The sequence below is a fragment of the Perognathus longimembris genome, chromosome 3, assembly GCF_023159225.1.
Source record: "Perognathus longimembris pacificus isolate PPM17 chromosome 3, ASM2315922v1, whole genome shotgun sequence".
Lineage (NCBI taxonomy): Eukaryota > Metazoa > Chordata > Mammalia > Rodentia > Heteromyidae > Perognathus > Perognathus longimembris.
Window position 1 is genome coordinate 66,567,573 of NC_063163.1, and position 20,070 is coordinate 66,587,642.

At 54.7% G+C, this 20,070-nt stretch overlaps 1 protein-coding gene across 1 annotated transcript in view; it reads left to right on the forward strand.

Moving 5' to 3' along the window:
• Rfx2 (regulatory factor X2) overlaps positions 1-20,070 on the forward strand; it is a 60,941-nt gene that overhangs the window by 26,866 nt on the left and 14,005 nt on the right. Inside the window, exons 2-6 of the mRNA XM_048341888.1 lie at positions 10,631-10,728; positions 11,428-11,517; positions 12,959-13,029; positions 13,714-13,975; positions 19,338-19,412. Of these exons, the coding sequence (XP_048197845.1) occupies positions 10,639-10,728; positions 11,428-11,517; positions 12,959-13,029; positions 13,714-13,975; positions 19,338-19,412 (588 nt within the window). The 5' untranslated portion in view covers positions 10,631-10,638. The remainder of the gene's footprint in view (positions 1-10,630; positions 10,729-11,427; positions 11,518-12,958; positions 13,030-13,713; positions 13,976-19,337; positions 19,413-20,070) is intronic.

A 20,070-nucleotide genomic window follows, 5' to 3' on the forward strand; every position in this document is an offset into this window, starting at 1 on the left:
TGCACACAAACACACAGACATACAAGGCACACTCGTGCACACGCACACACAGGCACACGGCGCGCGCGCGCACACACACACACACACGATGCACCTGAACCTAGAACCTCCTGGTTCTGATCCCTGGCTATTCCTGTTTAGCAGCTAGGACCTGCAGTGACAGCTGGATTCGTGGATTCTGCATATCAAGAGAAGGCATGTGTGCCCACTAACGGGGCAGTACCCTGAAGTGGCCACTTGGCAGCTCCAGGTCGCCTCTTCCCACCCTCGGGCACTAGTTGTTTACCTGGGCTGGTTGCTTAGGTAAACACATCCCAGAGCTCCATTTGGGAGAACTGACATCCCGCTTTCCCTCTTCCCCCACACCAGGGCTATAAATTGACAACTGTCCACAGTGCAGCCTGGGTGGGGACTTCACCCTCCCCTCTCATCCTGGTGCAGTCCCAATCGTTGTCCAGGCAACCACAAGGTCGCCTTGTCCCTCAACAGCTTAGCCCTCCCGGGGCCGCCTGCGCCTTAAACTGTGCCTTGGCCTGGCAGCGCATTTCCTCTCAGAGCTCGAGGCCCAAGCGTGGGGCTTGCTTGTGGCAAAGCAGGTGTTTCAGTGACATCTTGGAAAGTTGTGGACATGTGTCCCACTTTTCTTTTGCAGCTTATTATGTATCCCCTCTGTGTTGTCTAACAGATGAAAGTGAGGAGCCCTAGTGCACAACACAAGTAACATCCAATAGCAACCAGGGGGCTGGGGATATGGCCTAGTGGCAAGAGTGCTTGCCTTGTATACATGAAGCCCTGGGTTCAATTCCCCAGCACCACATATATAGAAAATGGCCAGAAGTGGCGCTGTGGCTCAAGTGGCAGAGTGCTAGCTTTGAGCAAAAAGAGGCCAGGGACAGTGCTCAGGCCCTGAGTCCAAGGCCCAGGACTGGCAAAAAACCCCAAAAAAACCCCAAAACAACCCAATAGCAACCAGGGCTTAGGGGCAGAAGGGAGTCACCCCGCCCACCCAAAGACACCCTACATTGGTTAAAACCCCAGGACTCAAGCTGCAGCCTGCGACAGAACCTGTAGCTACATAGATAGTACTTAAAGATAATCCTTCCCAGAGAAATGCTCCTGTGCTCCCCAAAATTGTTATGGCCAGCTGTGGGTGTAAGCTCACCCTTCCCCTGCTTCCCTGGCCACTTTCCTTCTCAGTTGATCGCTGACACTTTTCCCTTGCGCGTACTCCGCCCACATCATGTTTGGCAGTGGAGGAGGTTACAGCCTCACCTGTCACGTGACTGATCTAGGCTTGATTTCTTTGTTGTAGGTTTTTTGGCAGTGCTGAAGTTTGAACTCAGGGCTTTGAGCTTTACTAGGCAGGTGTTCTACCATTTGAGCCACACCTCCAGCCATTTTTTGCTTTAGTTTTTTTCTGGGTGGGGCAGTCCTGGGGCTTGAACTCAGGGCCTGGGTACTGTCCCTGAGCTGCTTTTGCTCAAGGCTAGCCCTCTACCACTTGAGCCACAGCTTCACTTCTGGCTTTTTTTATGTGGTGCCAAGGAATCGAACCCAAGAATCTAACCCAGGGCTTCATGCATGCTAGGCAAGCACTTTGCCACTGAAATACCTTCATAGCCGCTACTTTAGTTATTTTTCCAATAAACTCTTACTGTCGGGATCTGAACGATCCCCTTCTCCCCGATCTTCCGGGGAGAATGGTGAACCCCAAAATCTATGAAAGAGCACTCGGCCTTGCCTTCTGCCGACAGAAGGCCAAAGGCGTGCTCTCATTGACTTGTGCTAAGTTGAGGAAAGGTTGCTGAAGCCTCCCCTCCCCCTAGTCCCCTCACATGTTACCGGGGCGGAAAGAAGGCCTCAGGGACACGCTGCGGTGGTGGGATGCATCTCAAAAACTTTAATAGGGAAAGGCATTTATATAGAGGCAATGGCGGGAAAGAAAGGGGGCTGGCCAAAGGGCCAGTCATAGGCTAAGGACCATGTCCATCAAGTGACATCACGAAACTTCCTTTGTGGGTGGGACAACCCCATCATGGTGGCACGCACGTGTTAGCCTCCCAGGGGCAGGGGGCTTCTCTTCCGGTTGAGGCCGGAAGGTGGGAGGAACTTCCTCCCACACTACCCCAGAGCTGGCGGGGAAGGGCAGCGTCTTGGGGGCTCTGTGCCCTTCCCCCTTCATGGCCGAAACTGAATCCCCAACCCTTACAATACAGGCACGAGGCACCAGTACCCAGCTCTTTTTGCCTTTTGAGAACCTGCCACACTGATTTCCACAGTGGTTGCACTAGTTTACATTCCCATCAACAGTGTGTGAGCATTTCCTTTTTTGCAGATCACCACCAGCATATGTTGTTGGTTGTCCTGATGGCTGCCACTCTGATTGGAGTAAGATGGAATCTTACTGTGGTTTTGATTTTTGTTTCCTTTATGGCTAAAGAAGCTAAACATGAAGACATCTTCATGTATTTAATTGCCATTTGCATTTCTTCTGAGCTGTCTGTTCCATTGGCTCACCTATTAACTGGCTTTTTTTTTTTTTGGCCAGTCCTGGGCCTTGGACTCAGGGCCTGAGCACTGTCCCTGGCTTCCTTTTTGCTCAAGGCTAGCACTCTGCCACTTGAGCCACAGCGCCACTTCTGGCCGTTTTCTGTATATGTGGTGCTGGGGAATCGAACCCAGGGCCTCATGTATACAAGGCAAGCTCTCTCGCCACTAGGCCATATCCCCAGCCCCTAACTGGCTTATTTGTTCTCTAGGTGTTTAGTTGTTTGTGCTCTTTGTATATCCTGGGTATGAATCTTCTATGTGTTGAATAGCTGGTGGAGATTTTTCATTCCCTGTTCTGGCGATTGTTTCTTTCACTGTACAGCAGGTTTTGAATTACATGCAGTCCCTTTGCTCTTCTTTCTAGACTGCTGCTGACAATAAGGGTAATGGGATATGGATGTAAAAGGGGGACTGGGTAGGAGGAGGTCACGGGGGGTGGCAATCAGGGGAGGACACTGAGGGTGTTGAGGATGGAGGGTCATTCCATGTATCTATATGACTACATGGGAGTACAGCCTAAAGCAATGGGGGAGGAGGGAGGGGAGGCATGGGGTGTATGGAGAGGTGAGTTTGTACAGAGTGCAGTTGGCACGTGTGGAAGCAGCACTGTGAATCCCCCATACTGCAAATGTATGTGAACTCAGAAATTAAAAAAATAACAGCAGCCTAGCTGGTGTTGAGGGTATTTGTCCTGGTTATAGCTATGGGGGCTGCTATTGGCTTCTGGAGTAGGATGAGTGGCTTTGACCTATACCTGCAAAGGACCAGAAACCCTCACCCCAGATGTCACAGGGCCCCACCTGAACCAGCCCCCAGTGCTGTATTGGCACTGTGCGTGCACGACGCTGTGTGTGTGTGTAGCTGTGCTTGGGTGTGTTTTGTTTTGTTTTAAGCTGGGGGAATGCTGAGCATTGCTATCTTCAAATCATGGGGAAGTGAAGGGAAGTTGGCTGGCAGAGGCTGGGGCTGGGAGCAGATTGCCGCCCCAGGTGTAGGCAGGGGCTCCCCAAATAGTTTCATGTGGATAGAATCAGGGGACACAAGGTTCTGTCAGGTGGAAACAGCAGGCTGACTCACTGCCTGTGGCCCAGACTCCCAGCAGCCCAGGGGCTTGCGGAAGGGGGAGGGGGTGCCAAGTTAATGGGCAGGGGGTTCCCTTGGGATTTGTGTGGCACCCCAGGGGCACCCAGATCTGGGAGTGGCAAATGGCTGGGCCATTTGAGGGTCCAGTGATTGGTCACCACACCAAGAGGGACCAGGGACTGGAAAAGGCTGGTGCAGGGAGCAGGAAGGCGCCACCTGAGGGGCCGCGGCACACAGGTTTGTAACCACATCAGATGTCAAGTTCAGATGATCCAGAAGTGGCCTGTGGGGACCAGGTTGAGCAGTGACCCAAGGACAGACCGAGAAGTCCCCAGAGAGGGGTGTGAAGAAGCTGGAGGAGCCCAACCCCCACTGGAGCTCATGAGCACAAATGGAGACTGGGCATCTTGATGGGGGAGGGGTTGCCATGGACGTGGACCCTGTCTGGTGAAAGCGAGAGGTGCTGTGTGGACCTGCCTGGGTGCTGGAAGAACAGACCCTGGAGGCAGATGGCAGGCTGGAGTGATGGGGCCTTTTAAGGACACAGATGGCTCTAGAATTTTCTAGAAGGGGGAACAGCAGCCTTTTATTTAAATGTTTGGGGTTTTGGTTGTTCTCTGTTGCTGCAAAGGGCCCTCGGGGTGCTAGGAAAAGGGGGAGACATCGGGACCTGGGGCAGAGGAGGAAGGGGGCAAGGAGGCTGGGCTGGCAGGCAGAGTGGATGCCAAAAGGGGGGCCGGGAAGCAAGGTGTGGGAACAGGAGGGGTGCTGTGGAAGAGAAAGGACAGGAGGGGTGCTGTGGAAGAGAAAGGCGCTGAGTCTGGGTCCCTCCCACATGTGTGAGGATGAAGGCATGGGGCTCCCCTTGTGGGGGGAGGCCGGGGTCTGCGGAGAGAACCAGACCAGCATGGGGGGCTTGGCACCGCTCCACTCCTGTTCACCATGTCAGTGTGTTTGCTGGTGTGTACACACCTGTGTGCACATCGGAGTGTGTGCCTGCATGTGCATGCACATGTGTTTTGTGTGTGAGTATGCATGTGCACTGTGTATGCATTAGATGTTTGTATGTGTGTGGACACACATGCGTACCGTGTGTGTTTGTTTGTGTGTGGGTACACATGTGGACTGTGTCTTTGTGTCTCTGACACTTCTCCCTCTGCCTCTTTGGGACAGAATGTGTTGGAGATCAGCCATTGTGGGGAACTGGAGGACACCCCCAGTCCAGGGAGAAACTAGGCTGCTTGGCTGCTAAGAAGAGGAACAGAGGGCAGAAAAAATCACGTGAGCTGGGCACTGGTGGCTCATGCCTATAATTCTAGCTACTCAAGAGGCAGGAAATGAATCACCAAAAAGCCACAAGTGGCTCTGTGGCTCAAGTAGAAGAGCACCAGCCTTGAGCAAAAGAGCTCAGGGACAGCACCCAGGCTTGGAGCTTAAGCCCATGGCTCTAAGACAGGGCCAGCAAAGGTCTGAGGGCTGGAAACCATTGTGTCGCCCTTCTTCCTGCCCTTGGCACTTCACTGGGCATTGTCCACCCTTCTCAGATAACACGTGTCCACTCACAATACCAGGCCATGCCCGGCACAGCTGTGCCAAGTCATTCTTGGCATGGAGTGGTGGAGCTCAAGGACACAGCTCAGTCCCCCGCAGTGCCCAGGATGCCTCTCAGAAGAATAACTGGGCACATGGTGTGGAGTCTGCACCTTGTATTTGTACCCCAGGAACCTGGCCAAGGCCGGGGAATGACCCAGCGTTGGGGAGGTGGGAGTCCACCTCCAGCCAGAGGAGATGGCCACCCCCAAACACAGCCCTGACGGTCTCAGATGTGCATCCCGGTTCCTAAGCTGGCCCTCAGATTGCAGGGTGCTGAGATAAGGGCCCCACAGGACTCTCCTGGTCACTACAATGACACCATGACTGGCTCCATGTTCCCTCTATTCACAGGGGAGAAACTAACCCTGTTCTGAGGCGCATGGCAGCCAGTGGTTAGGACAAGGGAGGCCCCAGACCAGAAGCTGGCCTGCCATTGGCAGGTGAGCTCCAACCTCATCACCCAGCCTGAAAAAGTGCTCTCAACACCCGTGCCATCCTGCTACCAGGGGCAGCAGGCAGCGCCGCCTGGCGTGTGTGGGTCAGGAACAGAAAAGCAACTGCTGGTGGTGGCAGTGAATCCCACAGGCCAGGAACCGGGCCCAGAAGGGCTCCCTATGGCTGCACTTCCTGTTCAGACCTTGTGGGTTGCCAAGCAACGGGAGTGTTTTCCTGAAAACAAGGAGCTCTTCTCTTTGTAAAGCCCAGGGCAGTCAGTCATTCCAGAGGCCCTAGCCCAGGCCTGCCCTTTGCCTCTCATTAAAGTACACACTAGTGACTCCAAAAGGTCAGGTTCAAGGTCAAATGCAGTTTCAAAGATTACAAAGACTGGTGTAGCCAGCTGAGGGAGTTGCATGCTGATTCTGCATTTCCTGCTTTATTTCTGCCCACCCTCATCTCAAGCCAGATGACAATTCCAACATGCTTGGTTTACAGACAATATCTCTGGCCTGTGAGCAGGCCTGCCAGGCAGGAGACAAGTTGTGTCCACAGCCCTTCTCTTTTTCATTGGCAGTCCTAGGTATCCTCGAATCCCATCCAAGGGGATGCAGGTGAGAGAAGAGGGAGACTGCCTGCATCCTCATCAGGGGAGAAGGAAAAACATGGGAATGTGACAAAATGGGCACAGGTTCTGTGCACAAGCCTAGTCACTGCGCAAGTTCAAGTTCAGGACTGAGGCCCGACTACTCACTGCTCCTTGTCATTTCTGACAGCCACGACTGGACACGCTAGCAGAGAGTAGGGAGAGGGGCCAGCCGTGAGAAGCAGTGATGTGAGTTGGCTTAGCTTTTCCTCATACACAGTTCCTTCCATACACGCACAAAGTGAACCCCGTGTGGCATCACCCTCCCCTTGGGCACTTTTCCCCACCATCCCCATCCTCCACTCTGCTACTGGACACAGCAAATGTACAAATCACAGCTGGCTGGCTTTGACAAATGGTTTGTGTGACCCACACCCCAATATAGAGAACGTGCTCAGATCCCCAGAAAACCAGCCCCCATGGTGAAAGCTGTGCCAACCCCACATCCTGCCCTTTGGACGGATGGAAAACGTCACCAAGCGTCCTTTGGTGCTGCCATCCCACTACATTAATGAGCCAGTTCTGGTTCCGGACAGCCTCGGTTAGTGTGTCTTGGGGTTACGCAGTCTAGTCCTGAGGAGGAGCCTGTGCTGTTTCTACGTTGGGTTCTTGTGAATAAAACCATGACACACATGCCTGTGCTGTCCAGTCTCATGGAGGGGGATTGGGGGCTAGGGTAGGAGAGGCTGTTAAGAAAACTGGCTGGTTTCCAGTATAGCCAATTGATTCACAGCCAGAGCCAGCGGGTAGGGCAATGGGACATCATCCCAACAACTAGGTGTTGGCAGTCTTACCTGGTCCAGGGGTGCACAGGGCGTCTCTAGTCATAATTCCTATTTCCCTAGTGAGCAACGGGGGAGGGTCTGGTCCATGCGAGGAGGTTCCTGTGAGCAGGGGCGGGGCTAGTCCATGGGAGAGACTCCTGTGAGCAGGGGCGGGGCTAGTCCATGCGAGGGGCGGGCTTGCGTGAACAGGGGCAAGGCTTGTCCCTGTGAGGGGAGGGGCTCCTGGCAGGGGTGGGGCACATCCTTGTGAGGGGCGTGGCTTGCGTGAGCAGGGGCAGAGCTGCCTCATGTACTCTGTTGCGTCCAGGTATCTTTCTTTGTGAAATGCCTGTTGGCACCTTCCTCCTATTTTATTCTCTTTCTTTTCTTTTTATTTTGCCAGTCCTGGGGACTGAACTCCAGGCCTGAGCACTGTCCCTGGCTTCTTTTTGCTCAAGGTTAGCACTCTGCCACTTGAGCCACTGTGCCACTTCCAGCTTTTTCCATGTATGCGGTGCTGAGGAATCAAACCCAAGGCTTCATGTATAGGAGGCAAGCCTTTACCACTAGGCCTTATTCCCAGCCCCCTTTTCTTATTGGGTTGTTTATCTTAGTAATTGTAGGCACAATACACACCTTGTAAAGAGCCCTTTATCAGCTGCATGTTCTCCCAGACTGTGGCTCACCAGCCATCATCTCCATGTGTCTTTACACGAGCAGAGGTTTCTGTGATCATAGGTTCAAATGTTACTTTTCAAGTTTTGTTTTTCCTCTGTTTTAGGTTCAAGATTGGGAACTGAACTCTGTACCCAATGCTTTTACTCATTGGCTAGTGCCAGTGGTTGGAGCCATGCCTCCAACCCCAAGTTTTTTTCGTTATGCATATTGCTTTGGGTCCTGTCTAGAAAACCCTTTGCTCACCCCCTACCCTTTTTCCCCCTCAGAAGTTTTTCTGTTTAAGTGTGATGTGCTGCATGAGGTAGGGTAAGGTTTATCACCAGCATTTTTATGTGGAAGACTTCCCTTCTCTGGTTGCCTTGATGGCTTTGTCAAAATCCATTGAGGGAGAAAACGCTCATTAGAAGAAAATAAGTGACCTGGCAGATTCAGTCCAGGTTCTACTGGCTGCCCACGCTGACTTGACTGACTATATTCCACTGGTGATTTTGAACGCGCCCTCACCAGAGACATTGTTCTAAACACTTCCATGTAGGAACTTCTGTTCGGGGCTGGCCCCTTGTGGCTCTCTTTATCTTCCAGGGATCCCCAGCACCCTGAACTCTGTCCCCTCACCGCTCAGGGCCCCAAGGCTGCCCTGTGTGCCTAGGGTCCTGTCCAGACAAAGGCCTCAAAATCACCTCCCTGTAGAGGTTTCAGGGACGGCACTTGTCACTGGACTGTGATTCACACTGATCCATCACCCCATGATCTGCAGTGATCCCCCATGACCCCCACGATATGTAGTGATTCCCCCCATAATGATCCCCCATGATCTGCAGTGATTCCCCCCATGTTCCCCCACAGTGATCCCCTGTGGCCCGCCCTGCAGTGGTCACCCCTGAGGCGGGGCTCCCCAGACTGATCCCCCCTGATCCGCAGTAATTCCCCCCCCTCCACAGTGATCCCCCCCCCATGGTCCCCTGGGCCCTGCCCCCATCCCACACTCCTTTACTCCTCTAACATTTGGTCGAAGGCCATCGTTCCCATGTGCACAAGACCTGGCAAACGTCCAGCCGGTTCCCCCTGCCCTCTGGGGACTTTGTTTTCGTCGGTGTCCGGGATTCCCCTGGCTTTCTGGCGCTCCACCACCTGAGAGCCACACCGCCAGCTGCCTCTGAGGTCCTGTCCAGTGAAGCCTCCCCCCTTCCACCGCCCCGCTCCTGGCTGCGAAGTGACCGACACGGCCCGGCCCCAGCGGGGGGGAGGGGTAGGAGGGGAGACACCGGCCCCAGCCCCGGGGGTGGGGGGGAGAGGCTAGGAAAGGAGACCCCGGCCTGGCCTGCAGCCAGAGAGCGCGGGCGCCGTCGCCCTGCCGCCGCCGCCGCCGCCGCGGGGCTCTGGCGCCCTCTAGCGTGGAGCGCCGGGAGCGGAAGGTGCAGCTCGGGCAGAATGGGTCTGGGGACACGTCCCCCATATGGAAAAATTTGTATTTACCCTCCTGGCAGCTTCACTTCACGCTAAAAAGAATAATAAAGGTTCACGCCTGTCATCCCAGATACTTCGGGAGGCTGAGAATGGGAGGGTTTCAGTTTGAGGCCAGCCAGGGTAGAAAAGCTCACAAAGCTTCTCGACCTATAGCTGTGTCCAGTGGCGCGTTCCTGGCACCCCAGCTATGGGAGAAGCTGCGACTGGGAGGATCCCACCCCAGGGAGGGGGTGACATCTCAGCTAGGACCAGGACAGGCGATCAGGAAGACCACAGGCCTAGCCACAAAGCTGCCTCCCCTTAGGTCTGCATGTTTACTTCTCCCTTGCTTATCAAGCTTCACTGTTAGGTCCCATTGAAACTCAGCAGTGGAGCACTGGCCTTTTATCTCCAGCTCCCTTCCTCTCTTATACTACACCCAAGCCTTCTGTTGTGTTTTGATTTTGAGACAGTCTTGCTCATTTGTGTAGGCTGGCAAACTCCTCACCCTCCTGTATCTGCGACAAATGACAGGCTTCACACCTGTAGTGGCTTTTTAGTATAGGATTGTTTTTCCTCTAAGTTCTGAGCTTTGAACTCAGGACCTCAGCTTGCTTGTTCCACTGACCCTCTACCACTTGAGCTATACCTCCACCCTAGCTTTTTGCTAGTTAATTGAAGATGGAGGGGTGCCGTGGACTTTTGCTATTTAGAGAGGCTTTGAACTACACCCCTATGATCTCAGCCTCCTGGGTAGCTCGGGTTAGAAGGGTAAGCCCAGCTTGGTCTAGAACAGTTAACTTTGTTTGAAAGGTATCTGTCCCTACAGCAGAGAAATCCACGTGTCCTGTCATTGGCCACAGATTTCTACAAATGGAAGGTGCTTTTTACTTACTGCCAATGTTTCTGTGCCCTTCTACCTCGCCAAGGCTAAGCGTCCCATTTCCTGGCACACTCTCCAGGCCACTGCTTGGCACCGAAGCCCGCAGCTCTCAGCTGAGGGTGATGGTGGTTGTTGTGGGTTGGGGCCAGGGGCAGAAGCCAGGGGACTGCTGCTCCACACCTGGTATCAAGGAAGCATCCTGCCCCCGATGCCAGTAGGGCCAAAGTGCCAAAGGTGGGGAGATTTGGGTACCAATTCTTGCTAGCATGTCTTGAGTTTTTTATTTGCCTGGTAAATGAATGAACAATTTGCTGGAGCCCCTCAAAGTGCAGCTGTGTAGGGTTTGCTGGAAATGCACACTCTGTTCCTCCCATCTTTCCTTCTGGGGGACAGTTTGCAACCTACTCCTCCCCTCCCCTGTGTGGAGCTGCAGGGTCTTTGCCCTTGGACTTTGAAGAGGGAAGATCCTTGTGGCCAGCCCATTTTGAGACCTTGGCTGTGTCTCTGTGCTTCTGGCTTCAGCCCCGGCCTCTCCCTCTCTCTCTCCTCCAGACCTGAGCATGCAGAGCTCGGAGGGTGGATCCGATTCCCCGGCATCCGTAGGCCTGCGCCCAGCAGCAGCTGCCCAGCCTGTGCCAGCGTCCCCACAGGTAACCTGCCTCACCTCGCTGTGTGCGTGCTTGGGGGAGGGGTCTGGAAACTTCTATTCACAGGGAAGGAAATGCATCCATTTGAGAGCTTGAGCTCACGTCTCAGCCCAGCCCATGACTCCATGACGCCCCACGCGGCATTATTTCCTTGTTAAAGAGGCTCTGCCAGGAAAGACCACCCTAACTGCCACGGCTCCCTTCCTGCCTTCCAGTGGAAGCCCTCTAGTTCCTTGGACAGGCCTCTTTATATAGACGGCCTTGTGCGGAAAGCAGAGCGTGGGCCACAATCCTTGGTCTTGGGTGGAAAGGAAGCCAGCTCTGTTCGGTCCCGAACCCATCCTGCCTGGGAGAAAAAGAGCTAAGCCATGCTGCCACTACCTCCACCACCACCAAGAGCCGGGGTGTGGATGCCCAGGGGCCCCCACCCTCACCCAGAGCTGTCCTCCTCCGCGTCCCTGCCCTCCCTCCCCCCTCCTGGACACATGAGCCATCACCAGAGCGCATGCGCAGTGCATGTGGGGCGACAGGTGTCCTGCCCAGGCCTGCCAAGTGTGCCGCACACATTCGCATACCTGTCCATCCATCTGTCTGCGACCCTCCTCTGTCCCTGCTTTGGGCTTGCTGAGGCAATCGTGCAGGTGGAGTATGCCCGGCGCCATGCCAACCTCTGCAAGCCTAACTGCCCATCTTTCCTTGCAGAGGGTGCTGGTCCAGGCCGTGGGTGCGGCACCCAAGGGGGCCCCGATGCAGCCCCTTGCCCTGCCCAGAGTCCAGCTCGTGCCGCAGCAGGTAACAACACCCTCTCCCTAGCGCTCTGCCCTTGCTACCCCACAGCGTTCTGGAAGGTACAGAATGTTTCATCACTGACTGCAGAGAGTTCTGCTGCAAAAGTGGAGACAGCGGGGTTGCTCACTCCATGGGGGCAGCCGGGGGAGACGGAACGCCAAATTGCATGGTGTGGGTCCTCCTGCCAGATCCCCACACACCACAGATGGGCAGCGGGGTCAGCCAGGGCTCCCCAGCCTACAGCGGGTTCTCTCTAGGAATGGCCAGATTGGATCCGTGGGCCTCAATGATGGGACACAAATACTGTGTTGTTGAGCCAAAGCAGCTATAATGAAGGACACTCAAGGAACAGGCATGGTTGTGACAATAAAACTTTATTTAGGGGCTGGGAATGTGGCTTAGTGGTAGAGTGCTTGCCTAGCATGCATAAAGCCATTCCTCAGCACCACATAAACAGAAAAAGCCCGAAATGGCCCTGTGGCTCAAGTGGTAGAGTGCTGGCCTTGAGCAAAAAGAAACCAGGGGCAGTGCTCAGGCCCTGAGTTCAAGCCCCTGGACTGGGGGGTGGGGGAACCCCACACTTTATTTACAAAACACAGGCTGAGCTAGATTCAGCCCTCCAGTGATTTGTCAGGTTTCTGTTCTGGCCCATCAGTGGGTCACTGGTGTTCCTGGAGGCCTAAAACCTTGGGGCTGGCACAAGAACTAGAGGCTTTCAGTCTAGTCAGGCCCATCGAGGCAGGGCCATCAAGGCAGGCCCATGGAGGTTCCCAGGAGTGGCCTCGTCTCTGTCAAGGCCCCTCCCCAGCGACCCCAAGGATCAGTATGTGATACTAGGAGTTTCCCTCTACCCTCTCATCCCAGCATCCGCCATCCTGCACCCACAAACACAGGTTAAGGGCACCAACATCACATCCCTGCCAGCCAGGGCTCATCCCAGCAGAACTGTGGGTTCAGATCGCTGGCCGCTGGAATATGGCATCTTTTAGTTTGATTGTGAACTCAGGGCTGTGCATTTGCCAGGCTGGTACTCTCTTCCTGACACCACGCCCTGCCCCTATTTTTTTATAGTTACTTTCCAGACAGATTCTTGCATTTTTTTTGCCAGGGGCACGATCCCTCTTGTGGAGCTGGGATGGCAGGTGGGCTGCAGTGCTCAAGTTACTGACTGGAAAGGGGTCTCGATAACTTTTTTCCCTAGCCGGCTTAGAACCTTGGTCCTTTCGCTCTCTGTTTTCCCCCGGGATGACAGGTGTGAGCCACCACGCCTGGGGGAAAATAGCATCTTTCCATGGCTGCCTTTACCAGGCCTTCCTCTACGGGCTGGGGTGGGGTGGGGTGGGGGGCTGAGCTGGACGGCTGGTGTTCACAAGGTCAGCAGGAGGCGCCAGCCTGATGCTGCAGGACTGAGAGCAGCCCCTCTGTGCCCGCTATGTCCTTGCAGGTGCAGCATGTGTACCCGGCGCAGGTGCAGTATGTGGAAGGGGGGGACGCTGTCTACACCAATGGAGCCATGTACGTGTCCCCCAGGCCTCCCTCCCACAAAGCCTTCTCTGCCTGCCCAGGGGGCTGCGATCTCTGGCCTTCCCGCTTCCCGCTTCTAAAGACTCAGTATCCCACAACCATCGACCAAGTCCCTTCCCTCACCCTGCCTCCTCATAGCCTCTGCCGTAGCTGCTAGAACCCATCTTCTACAGGAGTTCTAGAACTTTCCGGGTCTTTATTTTGTTTTGCTTTAGACAGAGTCTCACTACATAGCCCAGGCTGGCCTGGAACTTGCAATCCTGCTTCAGCCTCCAACGGCTAGAATTATACCACCATTCCCAGCCTAAGGACTTCTAGAATATTCTACTCTGTGGAGAAAATGATGTATATCCATGTGACTTTTGAGGCTTGAAGCCCTTGGCTTGCATTTGATTTTGATGACTCAGTCATCAGTGTAGGAATTAGGGCATGTGCACATGTGTGTGCATATGTGGGATGTGTCCAGTTCCGCGCAGCTCTTCCCTCACTGCAACAGACCCGTGTCACAGCCCTGTCATCTCCAAGCACCCCCTCACTGCAAGCACGCAGCCATGCAGAGCTCCTCCCTTTGCTGTCTGCTGGTCAGCCTGTGACCCCACGTGTCTGCAGGTGCCGGCTCTGAGCTTGACATATGTCCTGGGCAAAGATCCACCGTGATGTCTCTCTCTCCTACAGACGAACAGCCTATGCCTACAACCCCGAGCCTCAGATGTATGCCCCCAGCAGCGCAGCCTCTTATTTTGAGGCTCCAGGTGGTGGCCAGGTGACGGTGGCAGCCTCGTCCCCGCCAGCTGTCCCCTCCCACAGCATGGTGGGCATCACCATGGATGTTGGAGGGAGCCCCATTGTGTCCAGCACGGGAGCCTACCTCATCCACGGGGGGATGGACGGCACAAGACACTCCCTGGCCCACACTGCCCGGTCCTCGCCAGCCACGGTATGTACAAAGTCCCTCGGGCCAGCAGGGTAGAGCCATGCTAGACTTAGAGCAGCAGCAGGCTGCTTAGTAGGTGGCTGCCTTGGTTTGAAGTCCTGCCAGCCGCAGCAGGCTATGGGACCAGGTACAGGCACAGGACTAACCTCAGTTTGTCCTTAGTGGCTTCTAAACACTGTGGTGTCATCATCATTACCATTGTTGCCCTGGGGATGGCGGCCATCCATCTGTGGGAAGACTGGCCTGAGCCAGACCATAGGGCAGGGCCCTCCAGACAAGCTGCACAGTTACTGACCTGCTCTGCTTGCATGGACCTGTGTTTGAGGAATGAACACAGGGTGAACTTGACCTCTGGGGGTGCGGCCTCCTATAACCCCCCCTTGCGATCTGCACATGAGACAACACCCTGCAGGCTCCCCACAGTATTTCTTGGCAGCTGGGGGCTCCCCTCCCCCAGGCCCAGGCTGCTGACAGTTTGTTGTGGGTCACTACAGTGGTCTTAACTTGCGCCTGTCACAACGCGAAAGCTCTGGGAGCTGGCTCCTTCGGCCAGTGGTACCCGAGGGACTCCATCGCCCCTGGAAGGAACCTGGAATCGGTTCTGCTTGCTCCTGAATACCATTCCATACCCAGCAACCTGTGTGCCCTACCAGCCCCACCCACCCACCCACCCCGGCTCCTCCCACCCACCCCGGCTCCTCCCACCCACCCACCCCGGCTCCTCCCACACAGCCCAGCGTGGCCCCCGCCCCACCCATCCCAGCTCCGCCCACCCACCCCAGCTCCGCCCACCCACCCCAGCTCTGCCCACACAGCCCAGCCCAGTGAAGCCCCGCCCACACAGCCCTGCCCAGCTCAGCCCCGCCCAGGGACACTGGCCCTCCTCTGGGGGCCCCCCCTCCTGCTGCCACCATCAGAGCCCCTCAGACTGCTCTCCTGAGTGGGGCTCCCACCAGCAGTGCCACAGTCTCCGCACTGCCTTCTTCGCCAGCACTCGGTGTTGTCGGCCTTTTATTTTGTCCCCGCTGACAGGTATGGCTGAGATGTGCGCCTCTCCAGCCCTCACGTGGGGCCAAGGCTCTGTATTGTATTTGCACTTTGTGGGTGCTCTGCGGTGATAGGCAGAATAGGTTATGTGCTTATCTTTAACCAGGTTGGTCATTTTATTACTGCTGGATTTTTTGTCGGGGGGGGGAGGTGTCTTTCCTGGGATTTAAATTCAGGGCCTGGGTGCTGTCCTTGAATCCTTGTTTTTTTTTTTTTTTTTTTTTTTTGGTCAAGGCTAGAACTCTACCTACCATTTGAGCCATGGCTCAATTTCTGTGTTTTTGTTTTTGAGTAGTTTATTGGCAATAAGAGTCTCATAAATTTTCCTTCCCTGGCTGACTTTGAACTGCTATCCTCTGATCTCAGCCTCCTGAGTAGCTGGGTTTGCAGGTATGAGCCACTGGTACCCCAGCTTGACGAGTCTTTATCCTGTAACCACACCCGGACAGACATGAGATCTGCAAACATTAGTGTCTTTGTGTCTTCTGAAGTCTTTTGATGTGACATCTCGAACCCTCTGCATGTTGTGATGATTTTCTGCTGTTGTCTCTGAAAAGTTTATAGCTTGTGGTTCATTGGGGATAAAAGCTTTACAGACTTTCCTGCCCAGGCTGGCTTTGAACCATGGTCCTCAGATCTCAACCTCCTGGATAGCTAGGATGACAGGAGTGAGCCACTGGCGCCCATCTCATCACAACTGTTAAGCAGGCCTTTTTTGGCAGTACTTAGGTTTGAACTCCCGCTTGTTAGGTAGGCACTGCCACAGCCACACCTTGGCAGCCCACTGGGAACACTGTGTTAGGAAATCCAGTACCTCCTCCTCACTGTGGAAGTCCCCTAGGGCGAGGGATGGTGAAGAGAGCTCGCCATTCCATGGCAGGCCTGGCCCAGGACTGTGGGGTTCAAGCTCTCCTGACACACTGAGATGCACCCTGTGATGTCGTGGCCCACGTTTGAATGGGTCAGCTGAGTGCTGTGCCCTCATACATGCGTGTTCACTAGGACAGAGCACCTCGGTCTATGTCACCATGCCTGGAAGCTGTACAGCGGCCATAGTTGTGTGTGTGTATGCGTGTGTGCGTGTGCAGTTGTGCTGATGTATGTATGGGGTGGAACTCTGTTTTCAGGGAATTTAGTGCATGTTCTCCTGTAGCCACCACAAGGCCTTGAGTTCTATCCCCTGCATTGTAAGGAAGGGAAAAAGATGTAGCAGAAACAACTGGCAGTAAATAGCCCGTTAAGAGAATCCACTGTTTCCCAGGTGCCATGGCTTACACCTGCCACTTAGGAGGCTGAGATCTAAGGAACATGGTTCAAATGCAGCCAGGGCAGGAAAGTCTGTGAGACTCTTAACGCCAGTTAACCACCAAAAAGCCAGAAGTGGAGATGTGGCTCAAGTGGTAGAGCACAACTTTGAGTGAAAATGCTCTGGGACGGCGTCCAGGCCCTGTGTTCAAGCCTCAGGACCTACACTAATAAAATGGTGGGGAGAGAGGAAGGGAAGGAAGCAGGCAGACAGGCAGAAGGCAACATCATATCTCAAATAACTAGAGCAAAAGGGGCTGGTGGTGTTTGAATCCTGCCTAGCAAGTATGAGTTCAACACCAGTACCACCGAGGGGGGTGGGAAGGGAGGAAGGAAACGAGTTACTGTTTAAACCACGTTAAGTGCATTGATGCACGCAACATCGCCTCCGCCTCTGAGCAGCTGCAGCGTGCGCTCACCACCCTGCGCTGCTCCCCGTGGCCGCTCTCCCCTCCCGGCAGGCAGCAGTCTGCCCTCTGACTCTGTGGATTCACCTGTGCCCAGGAAAGGGCCCACACATTGTGGGGTCCCCTGTGTCTGGCCTCTTTCATGAGCACAGTGTTTTCAGAGAACACCCAAATGAAGGCTTCTGGCATAATGACATTGTCTTGGCGGTTAAATTATTGCCCATCTTGGGGAGCCGTGTTGATGTGCAGACCGACAGGTGGGGTTCCCTGGTCCTCAGACCTTCAGGGGTTCCAATGAGAAATTAGCTGTTAATCATACTAGGATCCCACATCCACCATAAATCCTCTCCCCTGAGGCCTTCACAACTCTCTCTCTCTCTCTCTCTCTCTCTCTCTCTATATATATATATATGGGTTTCTTTGTGCTCATACTTATTTGAACTCTGTTGAGATTCTGGGATATGTGGGTTCCTGTCTTCATCCCATCTGGGCAGTTTCCATGCTTTCTGCATCAGGTGGAGGTTGCGTTGTAGTTGGATCTGGGCCCTGCCCCCTTACTGGAAGGCTCTGTGTCTGATGAGATGCGATTCTCATGCCCTCAGCTCTCCATGGCAGCTTCCCTATGTGGGCATATTCAACCGATTGGCTTCATCTCAGCATCACAAGTTCAACATCAGCCTTCCTCTGCCCCAGCTCGCTCATCTCCTTTGTGTCTGCATGGCCATGTCTGTGTATCTGCTTGGTCCCTGGTCATTTCTCTGTGGGAGACCACTTGTCCTCAGAACTGGAATGCGTCCCCACCCTCCCACCATGCCTCAACTTCCCTCTGGCCACATGGTCGCTGGCTTTGGGGGGCTCTTTCTTGGTGCGGCCCCTCAGGCTGGGCTGCTGCCGGTTGTCAGTGGGTGTCTCTGGTCAGCAGAGCTCACCTGTGTGGGGCCCAGTGCCGCGCGGCCTCTCCACCGGTCCAGGCCACCGAGGCATCGTTCAGGCTGGCACCTTCTGCCTCGTGGCATCTTCCTGGGGGAGGGGGGGCAGTTGCTGGGGTTTGGACTGGACCACTCGATTGATAGCAGGAGCTCTACCACCTCAACCACTCCTCCAGCCCTTTTTGCTTGGTTGTTTTTGTGTACGGTCTCACTTAATGCCTAAGCTAGCTGGGCTGTGGTGGTCCCTCATGTGCCTCCCTGCACCCAGACACCAGTCAGGATGGAGTCTCAGGAGCCCCTATGCTTGGGCTGGCCTTGAGCCAGGATCTCCTGCTTTCTGCCCCCACCCCCACCTCCCAAGTTAGGAGTACCCACGTGAGCCTCTCACCTGGCTCAGCTAAGCCTTAAGGCAGTAGCAGTCATCAAGTGATGCAGCAAGCAAAGACATCCACAGGGCTCTGAGCCAGACCGTGGCCTTTCCCAGCTGCGTCCACGGCTGCCCAGGTTTCCACGTAACAGATCAAAACACACCAGCAGCCCTGGCTGACCATCTCTAAGCAGCCCCGGAGCCGGGGGCTGCTTCCTCCTGCTCACTGCTCGCCTTCACCCGCAGAGGTCCTGGTGTTCACTGGAGGGTGATGATCATTTTTCCAATGTGGGATGGGAAATACTGATAGCTCTCTCTCTCTGTTCCTGAGCTTTTGTTTTGTTTTGTTTTGTTTTTTGCTCAAGGCTAGCCACTTGAGCGGCTTTTTGGTGGTTAATTGGAGATCTTAGGGTTTCACAAACTTTCCTGCTTGGGCTGGCTTTGAACCATGATGCTCAGATCCCAGCTTCCTGAGTGCTAGGATGCAGGTGTGAGCCACCAACATCCAGCAACTGTAACTCTTAAAAACACAGGCCCCATAGAAGCCTGTTATAAGCCAATTTACAAAAGAAAAAAAGAAAATGAACCAGAAAAACTCCTTTGTGTTTTTTTGGAAAGGCTTTAAAAACTTGCAATAGTATGAAGGAGTCATTAGAGGAGCCATGGGGAAGGTTGTGAGGGAGAGGCAGGGCTCCTGCGGGGACTTCCAGCCAGCCGCTCTCGGTCTCTGCCTCTTGCAGGCGCCCACCTGGCCCCACTTTGCCCCAAGGGTACCAGAAGCTGGCAGCCTGTGAGCTGCTTACAACCTGCCTGCTCTCGGCCCCACCTCGGTGCCCCCCCCCCTCGTCCACGCCAGCTGCTCCACCTGGCCTGCCCACACCCCACTCCTGGTCCTGCCCCAGCCCCAGGAGCATCCCACGCCCATGTGTTGTCATTGATGGCTCGCTCTGCAGCCCAGGCTAGCCTGAGCTCAGTGGTCCTCCTGCCTCTGCCTCCTGCATGCTGGGAGCAGGCTTCCATAGCAACCACAGGTTGGTCTGGGCCTCCCACATCCATGCGCATGCCCACTAACCCTTTCAGATGCCACACCAAGTCTGTTGGTGGGACTCCCTTCTGCCACTGTGTCCCCAGGAGCTGCTGGCTCTCCTGCATGTGACACACGGCCCCACCGTGTCCAGCCTCGTGCTTACTTATCTTCGGCGCTCAAATCGTTATGTGGATATTAACAACAATCTTGGCTGACGCTAACCATCTGATTTCCTTTTTTCCTTTTCCACTTTCTGTTTTGTTGCTGCACACATGTTCTTTAGCTTGAAATGGCGATTGAAAACCTCCAAAAAAGCGAAGGAATCACACCACACAAAAGCGGCTTACTCAACAGCCATGTAAGTGCCCGTCCAACCTGCGCCCACCTCGCCCTGCCCTAGTGAGTGAGAGCTGGTGAGGGCCAAGGGCGAGGCCCGCAAGTAGAGGACAGGAAGGACATACTCCAGTCAGCACCCACGGGGAAAAGCCCTGTGGTAGGAGATTTCATTCCCCTGCCTGGCCCGCCTCTAGTGGGAAGCAGGGACTACAGGAGGTGGTGACGGCCCAGGCCTGGGACAGCCATGTGGCTCTTTAGCCCCGACCCCCACATCCCTTCTCCAGACACTGCCCATCCAGCCCCACACATGCCTGCAATGTGGCGAGCATTTCTCTCTTGTTCTTCTGGACGACCATGTGAGCCAGGCTGGCCTGGATCTCAGTCCTCCTAGATGCTGGGATTACAGGTAGTTGCAACCGTGCTGCGCTGGAGTTGGACATTTGAACTACGGAAGCCAGAATGTGCTGTAGCCGCTGAGTGGGTCCCAGGGTTTGGCACCCTCCCGAGAATTCCATCAGAGAGAAAGCACCCATCTGCCTGCACTCCATACCTAACTGACCCCAAGACCTTGCTGGTCAAGGCTCAAAATAGGACATTATTTGGAAGTCTGTGATCCTAAGAGCAGAAGCTGATGGGAGAGGTCTAGAAATTGGGTTGGGCACCGATGTGGCCAGCGCCCC